The sequence below is a fragment of the Nicotiana tabacum genome, chromosome 2, assembly GCF_000715075.1.
Source record: "Nicotiana tabacum cultivar K326 chromosome 2, ASM71507v2, whole genome shotgun sequence".
In the NCBI taxonomy this organism is placed as follows: Eukaryota; Viridiplantae; Streptophyta; class Magnoliopsida; order Solanales; family Solanaceae; genus Nicotiana; species Nicotiana tabacum.
In genome coordinates, this window is record NC_134081.1 from 76,518,250 (window position 1) to 76,540,420 (window position 22,171).

General features: G+C 38.3%; 1 protein-coding gene across 1 annotated transcript; it reads right to left on the reverse strand.

Moving 5' to 3' along the window:
- Nucleotides 1–17,733: 17,733 nt before the first annotated feature.
- LOC142166933 (nuclear transcription factor Y subunit B-4-like) lies at nt 17,734–18,357 on the reverse strand. The gene has a single exon (XM_075226827.1). The coding sequence runs from the start codon at nt 18,355–18,357 to the stop codon at nt 17,734–17,736; it is 624 nt and encodes a 207-aa protein (XP_075082928.1).
- Between the last annotated feature and the right edge of the window lie 3,814 nt (nt 18,358–22,171).

Here is a 22,171-nt window from a genome sequence, read left to right on the forward strand (position 1 = left end):
CCACCAGTACCACCATTCAGGGCCGCGAGAGGCCGAGGTTGCGGTAGGGGAAGAGGTGCGGCTAGCACTGCAACTAGGGAAGCACCTGCAGATCCACCCGTTGACCCAGTTCAAGAGCAGGCTCCAGCTGTGGATGAGCATGTGGGACTAGCTCATGCACCACCTGTGCCCATTGTGATTACAGGCCTTCAGGAGGCCTTAGCTCAAATTCTGACCATGTGCACCAGTCTTGCTCAGGCGCTCTCTATTTCGGACACAACAACGACTTCTCAGGCCGGGGGAGGCACTCAGACTCCCGCCCCCGCACACCAGAGCAGGTGGACAGGGACTCCAAACACCGGGGACACTACCAGCCCAGCCAGTTGTAGCTGCTCAGGATTATGTGGTTCCTGCTATGATTGAAGATGAGCAGCATAGATTGGAGAGGTTTGGGAGCCTCCAGCCTCAATCTTTCAGTGGTGCAGAGGGAGAGAATGTGCAGGGCTTCTTGGACAGGTGTCAGAGGATACTCAGTACAACCGATATTCTAGAGAAGCCTCGTTCACTACTTTTCAATTCTCTGGGGCTGCCTTCAGTTGGTGGGAGGCTTACGAGAGGCGTAGGCCGATCGACGTAGCACCCCTTACCTAACAGGAGTTCTCATTCCCTTTCTGGAGAAGTTCGTGCCTCAGTCCCGCAGGGAGGAGCTGCGCAGGCAGTTCGAGCAGTTTCATCAAGGTGATATGTCCGTGACGCAGTATGAGATGAGATTTTTAGAGTTGGCCAGTAATGCTATCTGGTTGGTTCCCATAGACAGGGAAAGGATAAGGAGGTTCATAGATGGCCTCACTTTTCAACTACGATTGTTTATGACTAGAGAGAGAGTGTCTGGTGCTACATTTGATGAGGTTATCGATATTGCTCGTCATATTGAGATGGTTCGCGGCCAGGAACGGGTTGAGAGGGAGGCCAAGAGGCCTCGTGGACAGGGTGGATTCAACGATGTTCCTTCTGGTGGTTAGTTCCACCACGGTAGGGGTCGTCCTTTCAGACATGCTCAGACGACTCGCCCGGTTCACCGTGGTGCATCATCTGGCCATGATGCACACAGCTATCAGCAGGGGCCAGTCTTAATTTGGTGCACTACCGGCTCAGAGTTCGTCTCATGCACCATCAGCTCAAGGTTCATCTGTGTCAGGACCTTCTAGCAGTTATTCTGGTGCTCGGGGTTCCCTTCAGTTCCCACCGTCATTTGCAGAGAGAGGTTACTTTGAGTGCGGAGATTTGGGTCATATCATGAGGCATTGTCCCCGCCTTTCAGGAGGTTCATCTCAGTGGAGGAGTCAGCCTTCGACTTCGGCACTAGTTACTTCACCACTCTCCCAGCCAGATCGGGGTGGAGCTCAGTTAGCTAGGGGTATCCCTAGATGGGGAGGCCGATCAGGTGGCGGTCAGGCCCGTTTCTATGCACTCCCTGCCAGACCATATGCCATTACTTCGGATGTTGCGATTGCAGGTATTGTCTTAGTTTGCCATAGAGATGCCTTTGTATTATTTTACCTTGGTCCCACTTATTCATATGTGTCCTCGCATTTCGTTCATTATCTAGATATGCCCTGTGAGTCTCTAGTTTCACCTGTTCATGTGTCTACGCCGGTGGGCAATACTGTCATAGTGGACCGTGTATATCGGTCATGCGTGGTGACTATTGGGAGTCTGGAGACTAGAGTAGATCTCTTATTGCTTAGTATGGTCAATTTAGATATTATCTTGGGTATGGTGAGTTATCAAATATTTTGTTATATGGCTTTGAGCCAAGTGGGGGAGTCTGCTATCTATGATTTGATTGCATGATTTTGTACGGTATTAGTTTTTGGGCTGAGGCATACTTGTTGATTGATTATGACTTGCAAAGGTTGATATCGAGGATGATTTGAGTAAGAAACTTTCTTGAATGCGATTTATATCGCACTTTATGAAAAATCATGAAATGATTAAATTGTTATTTTGAAGGATGTAGTGCACACGAAGTGTGAATTTGATCGGTGGTATTAAGGTAGGGTTACCCCTTCGAGCGTTGCTGTGCTAATGAGGCACGTGTCTTTCAGCCCGTTTGGGCGGTGCAATTTAGAATCTGAAATTATATTTAATGGTGTCGGGATTTGCGATAATTCTGTATGATTATGGATTCTATATTTTAGTATAAGAAAGGTAAGAAGAATAATTTTAAATTTGCATAAGGTATTTTCAGAGTGAGCGTTACAGTTGAGGTATTTATGGAGGTACTTAAGAAGAGTACAATGGCTTACGGGCCTTATGGTGGTGTGGTTTATGTTAGGGTATCTTGTAGTGAGCTTTGGGTAAGGATCGTAGAGTTCGGACAAGGAGAAGTATCAAATTGAGGATAATTCAGAAGAAACTCGAAGTAAATAGGATAATTGGGTAGTAGGCTAGACCAGTATGGTGATGGCATGATAGATGTGGTGTGTTGTGCGGGATTAAGATTTACATGTACAAGGTGACAGTTCATTCTTGAAGGCAAGTTCACGAATTCTGGACAGAATGGTCAGTGTTGTATATTTAGATGAATGTTATAGTTGCTCGGTAATCCTTGAGAGGGGTGCGCGGTTGAAAGGGGCATTGTGTTTTGATTTACGGATGTTTATTGGTATTGCGGTACTATCCTGGTTGATCGACTGCTGATATTCAATTTTGCTATGTGGCACGGAAGAATTTTAGGAGTATTCCTCGTGGGATGATCGTGTATGAGAGATATGTTAGATATTCTGGCGGTGGAGTTGGGATCAGATATGGGATTCGTGTGTTATATGGATTTGGAGACTGGGAGTTCTCAAGAGCAGGTTGTTTCCATGGTTGTGGAATGTGAAGTCATGGCCGAAGCTAGCTAGACGATAGTATGTGTTATGATTCAGTCATTGTGGGCTTTCAGAGAGTTATTTATCCATGTGTGGGTTCCCGGAGTTGATTTGGGGGTCCATTGGTAGGCCCAATTAGGATGTGTATTCTACACCGAGTCGAATTGGTTGGCTCCATACTGCTATTTTTGAGGGATGTGCCATTCGGTTATTGTTGAGCTTATTCGTGTTTTGATATGTTCGATGAGTTACTCTTCTATGCTGTGAGGGGTTGTGATTCGTTGGTTGTATGCACCCATAGTGCAGTTCTATTAGGGGCCTTATAGCGGACATTGCGCGAGATGGGTATTTGGGTGATGCATGAGTGGTTGCGCATTGGTTACGCTCTTTCGAGTTTGTGTGGAATTGTGTCATTTGCTTTTCCAGGGTTATGGAAATTCTCTTTGAGTACTTGATGTCGGATTACGCGTGGTTATTGATTTTGAGCATGTTGGCTGAGGTATTTCATATGGATCAGTGTTTGGATGGGGTCGCGCATTGCGACAGAGTTATGTTGAGATATGATCCTTGTGTTAGATTCATGTGTTATGGTTCTACGGTGTGTAATGGATTTTTAGCATTGCGTTGGGATGGTACCCGTCGAGCTTACTGGACGATTCTCTTGTTTGAGTCATTTTCGTGATTTAGTACATTTGGAATGTTGCTTATTGGTGCACGGATTGCACGGGTTGTGGCTTAGATAGAATTGGTGTGGCATGTCAGTAGAGTAGCTGGTATTTGATAAAATGAAGTCGTCGGATCTAGAATAGGTGCTATCAGATTTGATTATGGCATAATTGGAAGGATTATATCGAAAGTCGGCTTAGGAATTTGCTATGGCTCTTACCGAAGGAAAGGGAGCTCCACGACTGATAGATCTGATGAATGGTTACGAGTCTCTGCGTGTTTCTTTCATCATCGGTGGTGTACAAAGGTTTTAGAATGGAGTCTTGTTTGATATGAGGTTTATTACCGGCATGGGGTTGTTTCGAGCAGCTACGGTGATTAGAAATCATTGCTTCGAGCATTTGAGCTATGTGGTATTTGAAGTTTTGAGTATTTGAGTTATGGTTACAGCTTTTGGTACAACTTGTTTCAGACTTATACAGTGTATAGGTTGCGGGATTCTGACCTTATAAGAAATTCCGGATGTTGGAAATTGGATTCTAAGGCTTGTGGCTAGGTAGAATTAAGAAATTTCAGTTATGTGGTGTTATCAGACCTATATGGGATAGGGTGACATAGGATCACCCCCGAGTGCGTGCGTGGTAAGATGGAATAGTGATTTGGTGGCTTGGAAACAACTCTTGGCACGTTCAAGGACGAACGTATGTTTAAGTAGGGGAGGATGTAACGACTCGGCCGTTCGTTTTGAGCGAATTAGCCCCGATCCCCTATTTACTTCATTCCCCGTATCTGTATCTGCTTTTGTGACTTACCGGGAGGTCTTGTTTTGATTTCGGAGTGTTTTGGGACACTTAGTCCTTAAAACGGAAGCTTAAGTCTTAAGATTTTTGACAGTAGTTGGAATGGTGTGAAGACGACTCCGGAATGGAGTTCCGTCAGTTACGTTTAGATCCGTTGGGTGATTTTTGACTTAGGAGCGTGTCCGGACTGTGAATTCGAGGTCTGTAGCTAATTTAAGCTTGAAATAACGAAAGTCGAATTTTTGGAAGTTTGACCCGGGGGGAGGGGGGTGACTTTTTGATATCGGGATCGGATTCCGATTCCGGAAGTTGGAGTAGGTCCGTAATGTTGAATATGACTTGTGTACAAAATTTTAGGTCAATCGGGCGTGGTTTGGTATGATTTGGCATCGTTTGTAGAATTCGGAAGTTTAGAAGTTCTATAGGCTTGAATCCGGGTATAATCGGTGTTTTGGTATTGTTTGAGTGATTCGAAGGTTCAACTAAGTTCATATTGGGTTATATGACTTGTTGGCATGTTTGGTTGAGGTCCCGGGGGCCTCGGGTAGATTTCGAGTGGTTAACAGACTTGATTTTTGAGTTGATGAAGCAGCTGAAGAGCTGCTGCTACTGGTGTAACCGCACTTGCGGAGTGGGCACCGCAGGTGCGAGCACGAATGCGGACAAGTGGACGTAGGTGCGGGGGCATCTTGGATAGAGTGATTCCGCAGAAGCGAGGCCAGGGGCGCAGATGCGCGTTCGTAGGTGCGGAACCTGGAGGTGCAAGTGACTTTCGCAGAAGCAGCATTTTTCACCGCAGATGCAGCGTCGCAGGTGCAAAACTAGGTCCGTATATGCGAAAAGTCTGGGCAGAAGGTTTAAAAGCATTCGCGGTGATTATTGAGGTATGCTTTTTGTACTCATTTTGGATCATAAAACTTGTTTCTCCACTGATTTCCCCACCTAATTAGTGATATTTTGAAGTGAAATTTGGGGGTTTAGGGCTTGAGAATTGAAGAGTGGATTTTGGGGATTTGGATGACCAAATGGTGTCGTATTTTGATAAATTTGGTATGGTTAGACTTGTAAGTGAATGGGATTTCGGGTTTTGTGACTTTTGTTGAATTTTGAGGCGTGGGCCTGGGGGCCGGGTCGAGCCTATTTCGGATTTTGGCTTATAATTTTGTGTTTTTCTTGTAGAATTGATTCTTTTAGCCTATATTAATTATACAGTACTGCTTGTGGCTAGATTCGGGGCGTTTGGAGACTGATTTGATGGGCAAAGGCATTTCGGAGTAGGATTTGCTCGGTTTGAGGTAAGTAACACTTTCAAACTTAGTTCTGAGGGTTCGAAACCCCGAACTATGTGCTATACGATTGGTATTGAGGTGATGCACATGCCAAGTGACGGGCGTGCGAGCATGCACCATGAGAATGGTGGCCTGGTTGATTCCATGGCACTGTATAATGACTCTATTTTGTTGATATTTGTGTTTTCATCTTTTGATAAAGTAATTGAGCTATCAATCATGCTAGATATCATGTTTAGGCTTTATGTCGGTACTATTAGGACCCCTAGTAGTCGTTTCTTGCTGTCATCTCACTTATTTCATTGATATTATGTACTCAGTCATGTTCATGCATTTCATGTCATATCTCCGTCTCAGTTGTTATTTATTGATACATCATGTCATTGTTTCGGGCTAGTTTTCATGATATTATAAGCCTGTGAGTGAGATTGGAGAGATTGATAATTGAATGAGGCTGAGAGCCTGATTATGAGTGACAGTTGTGGGATCGGGTTGCACGCCGTAGCGGTTATACTGATTTTATGATAGCTCTTGGGTTGTGGGAGCCCCTCCGGAGTCTGTATACACCCCCAGTAGCGCGGTTGATATTATTGAGGGATGGATCTTCCTTGGACATGGATCTTGTCCGAAGTACTTGATACCTGGAGATGGATCTTCTCCATAGGGAAGGATTGGCCTTCCTCGGTACTGGGTGACTTATAGTCAGTGATGTATATGTTCCAGGATGGATCTTTCATGGGCCGTATGGGCCATATACAGTACCGAATGGTTGAGCATTCGAGAGTGTGAGCATATGAGGCTGACAACATGGTGCATCACATACAACATGTGCATTGGCATGTAGAGATAACTTACTTATATTCTTTACACTGTTCGGATCTACTTCACTTTACTATTTTGAGTTGCCTATTTAATTTGAAAGCATGCCTACGTTTCTGTTTAGTTATTTCTATTTTATCTGCACCGGTTGAGTTTGTCACTACCTTTCAGTCCAAAGTTTGGACTTGTTACTTACTGAGTTGGATGTACTCACATTACTCCCTGCACCTCGTGTGCAGATCCAGGCATTTTTGGTCAAGACGACAGTTGCTGATTGCGGCTTCAGAGTTCGGAGACTACCAAGGTAGCTGCACGGCGTTCGCAAACTTTGACTCTCTTTCTTTATCACTAGTTGTAGTTTCAGTTTATTTCTCTAGACACTGTAGTGGACTGTATTCTGATTTAGAAGCTCATGTACTCTGTGACACCCCGATTTTGGGATGGATTGTATCGTATTTTGGAGATTTCTGTTTTCAAAAAGGCTTTCCTAAATTATTAAATTGGTTCCGTCTTTATGTTTAAAGATTTTTCTGTGTTGAGATGTTGAGTTGTGGCTTGCCTAGTTCCACGATAGGCGCCATCACGACGGTTAGATTTTGTGTCGTGACACCAATGAACCTTGGGCTTAGCTTATACGTGTTAATCGGGTCGGGCTGACCCGTTTACAACCCGGTTCAGCCCGGGTCAGCCCGATACTGTAGCGTGGGGGAGGGCTGGGACGGGTTGGGCGGGGAGCGGGGAGCGGGTTTCAAACGAATAGTTTTTTGATACCGGTGCACCTGAACCTGCTAAGCCCGTTAACGAATTTTTAACGGGCTACAACCCGATTTAGCTCGGTTTTTAACATTTTTTTTACCGTTGCCAACGGTCAAATTCAAATATGGCCGTTGGCCAACGGCCCTTTTTTGCAGAAATGGCCATTTTGGCCTACCCCTTAAGAAAATAGCCCGCACACCCCTAGTATTTGATAAATTATAATTTTAACTTTTTAAAAACTATAAATAGTCCTCCTTCTTCTTCATTTTTCTCACAATTCACTCTCTTACTACTCTAATTTTCTCTTGATATTATTGATTATTGTTCTTAAATTCTCAATTACTTATTATTTCAAGTTTCATAAAATATTTAGTTTAGCCATTACAAAATTATTTTTATCAAATATCAAGTATTCAAGTGAAGTGTGGTATCAACTATCAAGTATCGATCTATCAATTGAAGTTTGATTTTTGATATCAAATTTAGTGCGGCATCCGGAATCCCGGCACACTCGTTTTATATCTTTCTCTTCTTTGGTGTACATTTATTTTATTATTTAGAATTACTAATTTAATTTACATAATGGATATATTTAGAGCAGCCAAAAAAATGTGCACTAGTAGAGGTGGTAGTAAGAAAACTTCCAAAAGATCAAGAGGTGGTGCTTGTTCTTCTAGTAGCTTTACACATATTTCTGAAAGTTCACTTGAAAATTTAAATATAGATTATAAGCGACTTCAAGAAAATTATGGTATAGATGATGATTTAGATGATATTCCATCACCTGATAATCTTGAAACACCACCAGCTACACCTGGTAATGCATGTCAAACTCAAAATATTAGGGGTGGAAGTCGTGGTAATACAAGCAGGCCTCCCCTCCCTATTAAGAAGAATCGAAGATTAAGAAGTAAGTGTTGGAATTTGTTTGACAGACTAGAAGAAGATAAAAATTATGTAAGATGTAGAATTTGTAAGGATATTTATAAACATGAGACCGGTAAGGGAGGGGGAACGGGTCAACTTCGTAGGCACATGGTAGACAACCACCCTATTGATTGGGGAGTAGATGAGGAAGATGGGCAACAAAAACTTAACTCGGGTACTGGAGGGTTAATGGGTAAATACGATATTAAGAAAGATCGGGAAGAGTTAGCTAAAATGATTGTTTTAGGTTGTTTACCTTTTAGTTTTGCTCCTTCACAATATCTTGTTACTTATATTCAAAGAATTTATAACCCTTTGTTTAAAGGTATTCCTAGAAGTACTTGTAGAGCTGATATCTTTAGGCTTTTTAGACAATATCAGACATATATACATTATTTGTTCGCCAGTCTTTCTTGTAGAATTTCTCTTACTTCCGATATTGGTCGTGCTGTAAATGGTAATGATTATTTGACTGTTACATACCATTGGATAGATGATAATTTTTGTATGCAAAAATATATTATTGCTTTAAAATATGATGAAGATCAAAGTCGTGCTGGTGCATTTATAAGTAATACTATCCATGAAGTTGCTATATTTTATAATCTTGCAGAAAAATTTTGTGTGTGTCATTTGATAATGCTTCTAACAACAATGCTGCTATTACAATATTAAAATTGCATCTACACCCACCACTTCCTGAAATATTTCATGTTAGATGTGCATGTCATATTTATAATTTGATTGTGAAGAGTGGCCTTGAATTATTTAGAGATGATATCACTTTAGTTAGAAGAGCTGTTGGTGTAATTCAAGAAAATAATAGAAGTGCTAGATTAAATGCATTTAAAGAAAAATGTGTACACTATGGACTAAAACCAAGACTCATGCCTGAAGAAATAGTTACTAGATGGAATTATACTTATTTATTCTTAAAATATTATTATAAATATAGAATGCCTATAACTGAAGTTGCTAATTCTCATTGTACCGATCCTAGTCGTTTGTTAACATCTAGAACTTGGGATGTCATTAAAGATGTTGTAAAATTTTTACAAAACATTTATGTGGCTACACTTGAGTTTTCTGGAGCTTATTATCCTACTATTATAAATGGTTTAGTTCATATTACTGAAATTTATCTTTTACTACATAATCTGAAGAAGAAAGAAGGATATACTTCTGTTGTTGAATCTATGCTAGATAAGTTTAAAAAATATTTCTACCCAATTCCCCCTATTTACCTAATCGGTGCTATTTTAAACCCTTCTATCAAAATGACTACTTGTCGCCAATTAATCACTGCTTTATATTCTTATATGGATATTGGACCAATCCTGATATTGATGCAAGTATTCCTTCAAGTTCAGTTTCAACATCTGGGACCAGTGCTTTGGATGATAAGAGATGGCGTTGAAAATTATTTGATTTGGTCTACAGTAGGGGAGCATCAACAAACCAGTAGAAGGAATATTGATGAACTTCAATTCTACTTGCAAAAGTCAGCAGAGCCCCGCACAAAGGAATTTCTACCACTGGGTTGGTGGAGGAGCAACTCAAATCAATTTTCTGTTCTTTCGGCCATGGCTCGAGACGTGCTAAATGTGCCGATTTCAACAGTCGCATCAGAGAGCGCATTTAGCCAAGCAAGGCAGAAACTAGGAGATACCCGTCATTCATTAGGTAGCAACGCTTTGGATATTCTAGTGTGCTTCAGAGATTTGATAAGATAAAAATGACGAAATTAAGGGCGTGACGAGGTAGATGAAGCGGAGGACCAAGAAATTGGAGATATAATGGTTTATGGTTCTGATTCAACCAATGCCGGAAATCAAGAACCTCATGTTGACATGGATGAACTTACAAAAATGATGCAAAGCATGTGATGTACTATTTTTTTTTATAATTGTTGTAAACTTTTAGTTTGCAAGTTCAAAAATAACAAAATCAAAAAAGAACTTGCAACTTAATTTGAAGTATTATATATTATTCAATAAAAATATCAAATGATAGTCTTCGGAGCTTGATCCTTACATATTGCCTATTGGTCTTATTAAATAATTTTTTGTAGCCACTTAGCCACTTACTTTCAAATTTCAATTTTAAAATTATAAAATTCAAATATCAAATTTAAAACTTTAAACTTCAAAGTCTAATTTTAAGTCTTAAAAGTTTGCAAACACTTAAGTATCAATAACATTGAATAAGAAAAATAAAATTTACTTTTAAAAAAAAAAAATCCACGGCCCGGTCCAGCCCGCTAACAGCCCCCTAAGCCCGAACCCAGTCGGACAAAAAAAACCGAAAAAGTACAGCCTGCTAACAACCTGCAACGTTAAACGGACGGGCTGGTTTTTTTTAGTGTCCAACCCGTCCCAGCCCGCCCGTTAAACACCCATAGCTTAGCTTGCCCTTTTTCTCGAACCTCATAACGCCCTTCATAGGCGAAACCCGGAGCAAGACCCGCTCTCCAACCATGAATGCAACATTGCGAACCTTCCAATCTGCATAACTCTTCTGTCTGGACTGGGGTGTGCGAAGTCGATCCTGAATCATCTTCACCTTATCTAGGGCAGCCTGAACCAAGTCTGTACCCAATAATCTAGACTCTCCCGGCTCGAACCAACCCACTGGAGACCGACACCGCCTACCATACAGAGCCTCGTACGGTGCCATCTGAATGCTCGCATGATAACTGTTGTTGTAGGAAAACTCCTCAAGTGGCAAGAACTAATCCCAAGCACCCCCAAAAATCCATCACACAAGCGCTGAGCATATCCACCAGTATCTGAATAATGCGCTCGAACTGTCCGTCCGTCTGAGGGTAAAATGTTATGCTCAGCTCAACCCGAGTACCCAACTCATGTTGTACAGCCCTCCAGAACCGTGATGTAAATTGTGTACCCCGGTCAGAGATGATAGATACCGGTACGCCATAAAGCCTGAAAATCTCGCGGATATAAGTTCGAGCCAACTGCTCGGAAGAATAGGTAGTCATCACAGAAATGAAATGAGCTCACTTGGTCAGCCTATCCACAATCACCCAAACTGCATCAAACTTCCGCTGAGTCCGTGGGAGCCCAACAACAAAATCCATAGTGATTCGCTCCCATTTCCACTCCGGAATCTCTATCTTCTGAAGCAATCCACCTGGCCGCTGATGCTCATACTTAACTTGCTGGCAATTTAGACACCGAGCCACAAACTCCACTAAGTCCTTCTTCATCCTCCTCCACCAGTAATGCTGCCTCAAGTCCTGATACATCTTCGCGGCACCCAGATGAATGGAGTACCATGAACTGTGAGCCTCTTGGAGAATCAACTCATGCAAGCTATCCACATTAGGCACACATAGTCTTCCCTGCATCCTCAATGCACCATCATCCCCAATAGTGACCTCCTTAGCATCACCGTGCTGGGACATGTCCTTAAGGACAAGTAAATGGGGGTCATCATACCGACGCTCCCTGATATGATCATAAAGAGAAGACTGAGAGACCACACAAGCCAATACTCGACTTGGCTAAGAAATATCTAATCTAACAAACTGTCTGGCTAAGGCCTGAACATCGAACGCCAATGGCCTCTCTGCTGCTGGTAGATATGCTAAGCTCCCCAAAATCTCCGCCCGATGACTCAAAGCATCGACCACCACATTGGCTTTCTCGGGATGGTACAAAATGGTGATATCATAATCCTTAAGCAACTCCAACCACCTCCGCTGACACAAGTTAAGATCCCTCTGTTTGAACAAATGCTGCAAACTCCGGTGATCGGTGTAAATCTCACAAGGAACACCGTACAAATAGTGCCGCCATATCTTCAAGGCATGAACAATAGCTACTAACTCAAGGTCGTGGACATGATAGTTCTTTTCATGCACCTTCAGTTGTCTGGACGCGTAGGCAATCACCCTATCGTCCTGCATCAACACCGCACCGAGACCAATCCGCGATACATCACAATATACAGTATAAGACCCCGAACCTGTAGACAATACCAATACTAAGGCTGTAGTCAAAGCTGTCTTGAGCTTCTGAAAGCTCTCCTCACACTCCTCCGTCCACCTGAACGGAGCACCCTTATGGGCCAGCCTGGTCGTGGGTGCTGCAATAGATGAGAATCCCTCAACGAACCGATGATAATACCCCGCCAAACCCAGGAAACTCCGGATCTCCGTGGCTGAGGACGATCTGGGTCAACTCTGCACTGCTTCAATCTTCATTCGGCCCAGTGTGTCACCTTGGGGTGCTACTGTCTTATTTGTGAAGAAGAAGGATGGCTCTATGCGGATGTGTATTGATTACTTCCAGTTGAACAAAGTCACAGTTAAGAACATGTATCCTTTGCCTCGTATTGATGACTTATTTGATCAGTTACAAGGTGCTAGAGTGTTTTCCAAGATTGACTTACGTTTAGGCTATCATCAGTTGAAGATTCGGGAGCCAGATATCCCGAAGACTGCTTTCAGGACTCGGTATGGTCACTACGAGTTTCTTGTGATGTCATTTGGGCTGACCAATGCCCCAGCAATATTTATGCATTTGATGCACAATGTGTTCCGACCCTATCTTGACTCATTCGTCGTTGTGTTTATTGAAGACATTTTAGTGTACTCCCGGACTCGCAGATGCGAGGGACGGACCGCAAAAACGGTGCTGCAGAAGCTGCTAATGTGACCGCAGAAGCGAGAAGCCTAGGCAGTGTTTAAAACTGAAGGGCTTCATGATTTTTGTCATTTTGGACTTTGCAAACTCGGTTTAGGGTGATTATTTAGATCATTTTCGAGGAATTTCTTGAGGTAAGTCCCTTGTGCTTATTTTTGATCAATAATCTTGCTTCCCCATTTATTTTTCGGCAAAGGGCCAAATATACCCCTCTACTTTAGAAAATGGTCTAAGAATACCCCTCGTTATACTATTGGGTTATCTATACCCCTGCAGTCATACTTTGGGTTCAAATATACCCCTCATTTAAACGGAGGGACACGTGTCATCATCCTGTTGGTCAATTCTAGATATTTTCTAATTAATTAAAAAGACCCATTACTCATACCCGAAAAACTAAAAACTGAAAAAAAAATGAAAATATATTTTTCCCCAGTTTTTACAATAAAACCTGCTTTAAAAAAAGCTGAAACATATTTTCGAAAATAATATTTTTTTAAAAACTGAAAAAAAAATAATTTTCTAAAGTAATGTTTTTGTAAAAATTGAAAAAACAAATATATATTTTTTCAGTTTTTAGTTAAAAATATTTCAGTTTTTTCCAGTTTTTAATTGCTTTAGAAAATTATTTTTCAGTTTTTTTTTTCAGTTTTTACAAAAATATTGTTTTAGAAAATATTTTTTAGTCTTTTTTAAAGCAGGTTTTTTGTAAAAACTGGAATATTTTTTTGTTTTTTTCAGTTTTAGTAAAAATTATTTTTTTGTTTTTTTCCAGTTTTTACAAAAAAAAAAACTGGAAAAATTTAGAATTGATAATGAGTCTTTTTAATTAATTAGAAGATATTTAGAATTGACCAACAGGACGATGACACGTGTCCCTCCGTTTAAATGAGGGGTATATTTGAACCCAAAGTATGACTGCAGGGGTATGGATAACCCAATAGTATAACGAGGGGTATTTTTAGACCATTTTCGAAAGTAGAAGGGTATATTTGTCCCTTTGCCGTTTATTTTTCCACCTAGTTAGTATGTATTTAAAGTGAAAATTGGGAGTTGGAGATTAGGGATTTGGTGAGTTGATTTGAGGAATTGAGTGGCGAATTGGTATCGGATTTTGATAATTTTGGTATGGGTGAACTCGTGGTCGAGTGAGTGTTCATATTTTGTAACTTTTACCTGATTCCGAGACGTGGGCCCGGGTCGACCTTTTAGGACGAATTTCAAAATTTTTGTTAAAGTCTTGATTTCATTAATTAGATTAGTCTATTATAGTTGTATTTATGATATGTAATTATTTTTGGCTAGATTTGGGCAATTCGGAGTCGGATATTCATGGAAAAGACATTGTTACCGATTGATTGAGCTTGGTTCGAGGTAAGTGGCTTGCCTAACCTTGTGTGGGGGAAATCCCCTTAGGATTTGGTACTGTTGTGATATGTGAGCGCCGTGTACGTGAGGTGACGAGTACGTACACGGGCTATTTGTTGTAAAAACCCGATTTATTTTACTGAATAGTAATATGTTTTCCTTTAATTTGAGTTATACCAGCATATATAGTTACATGTTTAGTCTAATATCCCATGTCTATGTGCTTTAACTGCTTATTTGAACTATGTGCAGCATGCCTAATTGATTTCCTGTTTTCCCTTGATATTTATCAGTCTTAACTGTAGAATTCTTGCTGTCAACTGTTGTATTTATCGGTTTGAGTTGTGTGTTTACTTTTGAGATTACGAGGCGGTTTCTCGGGAGTTCTCCCTACATATTTACTTTTGAGACTACTAGGTATTTCCTCGGGAGTTCTCCCTGCACATTTACTTTTGAGATTACGAGGCGGTTCCTCGGTAGTTCTCCCTGCACATTTACTTTTGAGACTACGAGGCGGCTCCTCGGGAGTCCCCCCTGTACATTTACTTTTGAGACTACAAGGCGGTACCTCGAGAGTTCTCCTTGTATGTTTACTTTTGGGACTACGAGACGGTATCTCGGGAGCGCCCCTGTTGTTATATCATTGTGCGGTGTTGTTATTGCTTTGTGAATACTTGCTGTTGTGTTCTCCATTTTACTTTATTTTTATTATAGTATCTGTCTTATTATTATATCCAGTAGGGTCCGAATCAAATAAGACCGACACATCTCTATGATAGACAGGAACAATACTTGTAATGACAGAGTCGGAAGCAACTGCCTCTGTACGAGCCAGAAGAGCATAATATCTGGCCTAAATGAGATACATACCTCCTAAACACAATCCGGACACACCTTTTAGTCCAAAATTACCCAACGGAGCTAACGAAACCGACGGAACTCCATTCCGGAGTCGTCTTCATAAAGTTCCGACTACGGTCAAATTCTAAGGCTTAAGCTTCCGTTTTAGGGACTAAGTATCCCAAAACACTCCGAAACCACAAACAAAACCTCCCGGCAAGTCACATGAGCAGAAAAAAAGATACGGGAAAAACAGTAAATAGGGATTCAGGACTATTACTCTCAAAACGACCGTCCGGATCGTTACATTATTAGGTTTAACGATTATACTTTATATAAAGACATAATACACAACGTGTAATACATATACATAGTAATTATACAATATACAAATACTAAGTAATACTTTTAAAATTCATCATAGAATAATTTATTACAGTCAACCTTTAATTTATGTTATACTATATACACATATATATAAGTATATAATATATAATGTATAAAATGTAATATATAATATACTACTATATATTATTAGTAATTGTACAGAGAAGCCAAATTAAGTGATAAAAAATAGGAAAAAGGTCCAAAAATGATCTTGTGGTATTCGAAATGGATCAATTATAACCTCCGTTTAAACTTGAGTCCAAAAATGACCTTGCCGTTATAGAATGGGTCTAATAATGCCCTTGTGTTATTCGAAATGGATCAATTATAACCCTCGTTTACATTTGAGCCCACCAATGACCCTGCCATTAAAGAATGAGTCTAATACTACTATTTTTCTCAATTAGTAATGATTAGGGATGTAAAATGGATATTTAAAAACCGACAGAACCGTGTCGAACCAATTCTTAGGTTTCTTTTAATAAACCGTAGGTTTTTATATAAATCTATAACCGTAATGATAATTAGGGTAGGTTTTTTATTTTATAAAAATAAATCGAAAAATATCGAACCGTACCGAATAAATTTACATTTGAAATATATATTTATATATTAAGTTTAAAAATAATAATGTGTTAAAATTTGTACATTATTTATATTCATACATTATTATTTATAAATATAAATATTAAACTTATTCGACCCATTCTTTATAAATATTAGACCCATTATCATTTTTAAACTTAATATATAAATATCGCACCGTACCGAATAAATTTACATGTAAAACATATATTTATACTGGGTCTAATAATAGGTCCGATATATTTACATGTGAAACATATATTCACATGTAAATTTATTCGGTACGGTTCGAATATATTTACATGTGAATCATATATTCACATGTAAATTTATTCGGTACGGTTCAATATTTTTTCGGTTTATTTTTATAAAATAAAAAACCTACCCTAATTATCAGTATGGTTATAGATTTATATAAAAACCTACGGTTTTATTAAAAGAAACCTAAAAATTAGTTCGGCACGGTTCTGTCGGTTTTTAAATATCCATTTTACACCCCTAATCATTACTAACTGAGAGAAATAGCAGTATTAGACCCATTCTTTAATGGCAGGGTCATTGGTGGGCTCAAATTTAAACGAGGGTTATAATTGATCCATTTCGAATAACACAAGGGCATTATTAGACCCATTCTAATAACGGCAAGGTCATTTTTGGACTCAAGTTTAAACGGAGGTTATAATTGATCCATTTCGAATACCCAAAGTCATTTTTGAGACTTTTTCCTAAAAAATATACTATAATGGAGTATGAAGAAGGGTATAAGAATTTTGTAGTGGGGTGGATGAAGGATGGGGGGTGATACATTATATACGTAAAAGGGAGGAAAGATGTTAGGGACATTAGGATATACTTGAATCTTTTAATGGAAAAATTGGGAGAAAATTAATATGGATAAATACATTTTAGGTGAGAAAGAATCTCAAGAGAGATATATTAGGATAGTTTTAGGTAAGAGAATCTAAGGGAGAGATTTTAGGGATATGAAAAGTTGTAGATTAAAATAAATTTTATTTTATATAATTTTTTAAAAGTAGTTGTAACTTATTTAATTAAGTACTAAATAAGTTGTATTACGTGTAAATTCCTCTAGTTTGAAGGAGAGACCTTTGGATCATGGTATGAGCCACGTAGAACTTAGTTTGAGGGAGAAATTGTCGTGTGTGTAAAAATAGAGTCCCGCATTAGTAATTGAAAAAATTGGAAACCTACATATAAGATGTAGTGTGAGACCTCTCGAAAAAACCACGAGGGCTTGGCAAAAAAGTACAATATCATTAGTATCTTTGGGCAATTAAGCTTAAGCCTAACACTAAGTAAGGTCTACTAACTTTCTCACTTTTCAACGGTGTTAAATTTTGAGCCGCACTTCCCTGTATACCCTTGAGTTTCATGTAGTACTTATTAACATCTCTAGTATTATTCATAGCAACCAGATTTGCAGCTTCAACATTATTAAATTCTTTTGACGGCATTTTTTTCCATTTTCCATTTACTGATATTCTCTTATGAAATGAAAGAAAGAAAGGAAAAAAAAAAAAAACGAATCGATCAGGGCTATATATTAGTATCATGATACCATTTAATAATCTTCATGTCCAGGTTCAAAGATAAGGAGATGAGTTATAAGCGCATTTATTAAACAGATAGCTAGTACATCATTAACATAGAGTTCAACACCCCACAAACAAAAGCAAAAACTAAAAGACATTAAGTTTAAAAGCACAACACAAAGCATTACTGACTCCAGCTATGACCATATATATGCATGAGTTCACTGTTTGAAGTGTCCATATGGATCATTAACCCCAGTTGGCAAACCATAGTTAGTAGCAGTTGAAGATGATGACTCAGCTGGCCCATCATTCTCCCCTATCTCTTCACTCCTCATGTAATTCATCATGTCACTGAACCCATTCATCATAACATGAACTGCTGGATCATAAAACACTCCACTCGGCGGGAAGTGCGGGTATGGATAACCCGGCCCAGGTGCATAGTTAATCGGCAAAACTTGGGCTGACCCAGTACGCCGTGCCAGCCCAAGTTCCACATTGGGCCTCACAGTATTGGGCCTGATCCGTTGGCCCGAGGCTTCTTGTTCACGATGTTTCTGGAGGTATAGGGTGAGAGGCCCAACGTAGTTGGTCAGCCCAATTTTATTCATTGCCCAAATGACATCCTCAGCTGTCACAGTCCTGCGTTGTTCCCTATGGCAACGTTCATTAGCTATGTTAGTGATGTGGTTGATGAATTCGGACACCAATTCTTGAATGGCTTCTTTAGCATCGTCTGAGACTTTTGCATGTTGTGGGAGAATCCGGCGAATGATTCTTGTCACGTTCGCGATGGGGAGGTGCAGATCCTGTTCGCGCTTGGCTTGTTTACATACATACATACATACATACATACATACATACATACATATATATATATATATATATATATATATATATATATATATATATATATATATATGTATGTGTGTGTGAATAAGTATAGTATATATAAAGAACATAACACACTAATTTTAAATTCTGAATCTGAATCTGACCTAGGTGTAATAACACCTCATGATCTATATTCCACTAACTATAATTGTGTGAAATATCAAAGTTGCTTGTGTTTGATAGACCATTTTAGTTAACAACTATATATCTTATTGACCAAGTAGTTTTGGTTTTCAAAGATAAAAGCTTAAAATATGTTAAGTCTGTTGTTGATTACAAGATTGTAACTATACATGAGCTTCTAATAAATTTATTTACACTTGCTCATTTTGATTTCAAACTGTCAATTGATCAACTATGACTCAACTCGAGATCTGACCTTTTAAATATAGAAAGTGAAATAATGGGAGAGGGACGGTTAAAATTTGCGACAGAAGAATATAAAAATTTGCTGTCTTAGAAGCGCGTGTACACTTGCTTGAAGATAGCGCGTGATACCAATTGATTTAAGATATTTAAATAATTTGAAAACGTGAGAACCTCGACCATATAAGTTAATAAAGTACGGAAAAGAATCTCGACTATATAAGTTAAGATACTATAAAAACGGAAATAACTTAAATATCAATGCATGAGATTAAATTGCTGACAATACAAATGAAATATTATGGCAATAAAAATAATTTTAAACTTTAGAGCGTTACATAAGAATGTCAACCATATAGTTCACGAATAATCTAATATAGTAGGGTAATAACAGGCATAGATATTAAATATCATAGGAATTCTATATTTATTGATTCATAATCGATCAATAACTAAATAGTGCAGGCAATCACTAATGACAATATAGAATCTTTCTTTCTCCATTTGTCTTTCACCCTTTTTTTCAAGTGTACGTAAAGGCCAAAATTTAGTGCTAACTAGTTTCAGAGACGGTTTTTCTCGATAAGAGAGGACGAAGAAAAGAAAGAAGCAAAGGCTTTTGGCCAAAAAGGCAGACAACATTGTACTCACAGACAAAACCTAAACAGAATCTATCTGACGCATGAAAGAAATTAATTTATCTAATTAACACATTGAATTTGACGACTTTGTAAGACTTAATTTCCTTAGTTCAAACTGTACATTATATTTCATGAAACAAAAAAGTACAAGTTTCTTTTTGATGGTTTCGTCAATCAGATTGTATGACATGTACAACTCGCGAAATGATAAGCCATCAAATTCATACATATGTATGAAGAAAATCAATTCCTTCATGCAAAATTCAGAATATTTTTTCTTTTTCTTCTTTGTTTTGCTGGTAATGCAAAATTATCAAAGAGTGGACATCTGATGTTTTAACTGCAGAAAGCAAGAAAATTAAATGGCTTAAGACCACCCCCCCCCCCCCCCAAAAAAAAAAAAAAAGAGAAACAAACAAACAAACAAAAAATGGCTTGAACAGCAACAAACATTAATTTTCCATTTTTTATTTACTCATCAGATGATTCAATCACGAGACTTCAATTATTGAAAGGTGGTTCCGTGGGGAAAAATGACTATATTATCAGAATTGAGATGAGATGGTCATACGATTTAACAGTTTTGTTGATTATGCAGAAAAAAATTAGTAAATGGTTTAAGTCAATTTTATTATTTTTTTTTTGAAAAAAGAACAAGCATGGCTTGAACAACCATTTTCATTGCCAGTTTTTTATTTCCTCATGATCTGGTTTGGCTGATCCAATCATGAGACATTAAAAAAAACTGTTCCCTCATACAAAATTCTAACTTTTTTCTTTTCAACCCTCTCTTTTTTTTTTTCTTTTTTTTTGTGGTCATGTAAAATTGTTCAAGCGTGGACAAACTGATGTAAACAAGAAATTAATTAAGTGGTTTAAGCCAAAAAAGGAGGCTGGAACAACAACACATTGTCATTTCCGATTTCTTATTTACTCACGTCAAGAGCGAATTTAACGATACGATACTAGATTCATTTGAGTTCTAAGACATTTAATTTTTGCAAGATGGATTCATGGTGGGAAAAAGTGAAGATTTTACCTGAATTTGATGAACGAGTGATCCTACGCTGATTTGAGTTTTGGCCTCGTTCCATATATGTTTTTTAATTTATATGCTATGAGTTAACTGTTGTGGTGTTAATAAGTAGTACAACAGTATGATCTTTTATAGGCAGCTTCTAAAACTAGGTTTCACGAACTCCACGGGAATTTTCTTTTTACTCTCATCATTTTTTTCAAATGGACAAAATTTGCACTTGTTTTTAGTGGTGTTAGTAGTGTGAATTTTCTCGTGTTCTTTTTTGTGTACAGTAAAGTTTATTACAGAGACACTAATTAGAACCATGCATGCCATTCGTCCTTCCACCTAATAATTAGATTCTAGTAACATACAACCGTGCATACACCAAGTTGTTTACTTTTTTTTTTTCTTTTTTCTTTTTTCTTTTTTTTTTTTATCAGAATTTTTTTTATTCTTAAAACTCGAACCTAAGACCATTGATTAGCAAGATGTTTAGTTAATTTAACTCTACGAAAATTAGTCACAAAACAAGTGAGTCAGCTTTCTTTGTTTGTGTGGTTTTTTAATTTATAATTTTCTTTCCTTGATTATGAACCATTGATATAGCTTCTGAATTATTTTATTGAAATTTGTATTTTTTTTTCTTTGTCATACTTTTTAAGAACATATGTGATGCTACTATATTTACATGGTGCATAACAATTAAAGAATAAGCAATATAGAGAGCTTTCATTTTTTTTGAATTTGATGTATTTTGAAGAATTGGAGAAGTGGAGGTTACGATCTTTTAAGACACCTGTTAATGAAACTATCTCTTTAATGTATTTTGGAGAATTAATAACAAAGGTTAATTATCTTCGTTTAATTTACACCTATGATTGCACTTGTGGTGCCCAAAATAATTACAGATCAGCCTCTAATAAATTATTAATTTGATCGATGCATCTTTTAACTGGCTCGAATTATTCATATAGTGCTGTTATAGCAAGAGTTTCTCATTTATTTGAAAGAGCAGTTAATCTGGTTTATGTGAAACTTCTCTATAGGATGGGGTAGTTGTATGGGTCAAAATCTGTCCTAGAATATTTAAGATAAGATAGCAATTAAAGAAAGATTCTCGGTTCGTCGTTAGTCGAGGTGGAGCAGGAAGTAACTAGACTCATAGCCGAAGAGACGACGAGAGCCGTGGACGAGATGTCGATAACGGTCGAGGACGGTCACCGTTGATGAAGCTGTAACATCTAGTTTTCAAAATAGGATATTAAAAGGAATATTCTAGTGAATATTCTCTACACTTGTACTATTAGGGTTTACTATGATTATGTCTCATATAAATAGAAAAAGAGACAATCATATGATGCATATAATATTCATTTGTAAGAACAGACTTTGACAAAAGATTCTCTTTCTCTCTTACTAAGATACAAACACTACCTTTTCATCAAGACTCTTATCTATATTATTTCATACTTTTTCATCAGATCCGAGAATAATTCGAACATTCAAGGATTTGTCTGTCACTCATCATTGTCAGGAGAACAACCATCTAGTTCATCCTTTATTGGGTGAATCACTCCTCCTATTTACTTAAATGTCATTTATTGTTATTAAATGCTATATTATTGCTCATACTTTTTGGAATAGTTATTGCATACTGTTATCATTTTTCTACCAAATCTATTCGACGCTAATCACGCTTTCGGAAGTCACATCTAGAAATATTATTATTAACTA

Bases quoted from the DNA above. Each gene is read 5' to 3' on its own strand.
- LOC142166933 (XM_075226827.1), bottom strand. From the start codon at position 18,357: ATGTATGTATGTAAACAAGCCAAGCGCGAACAGGATCTGCACCTCCCC.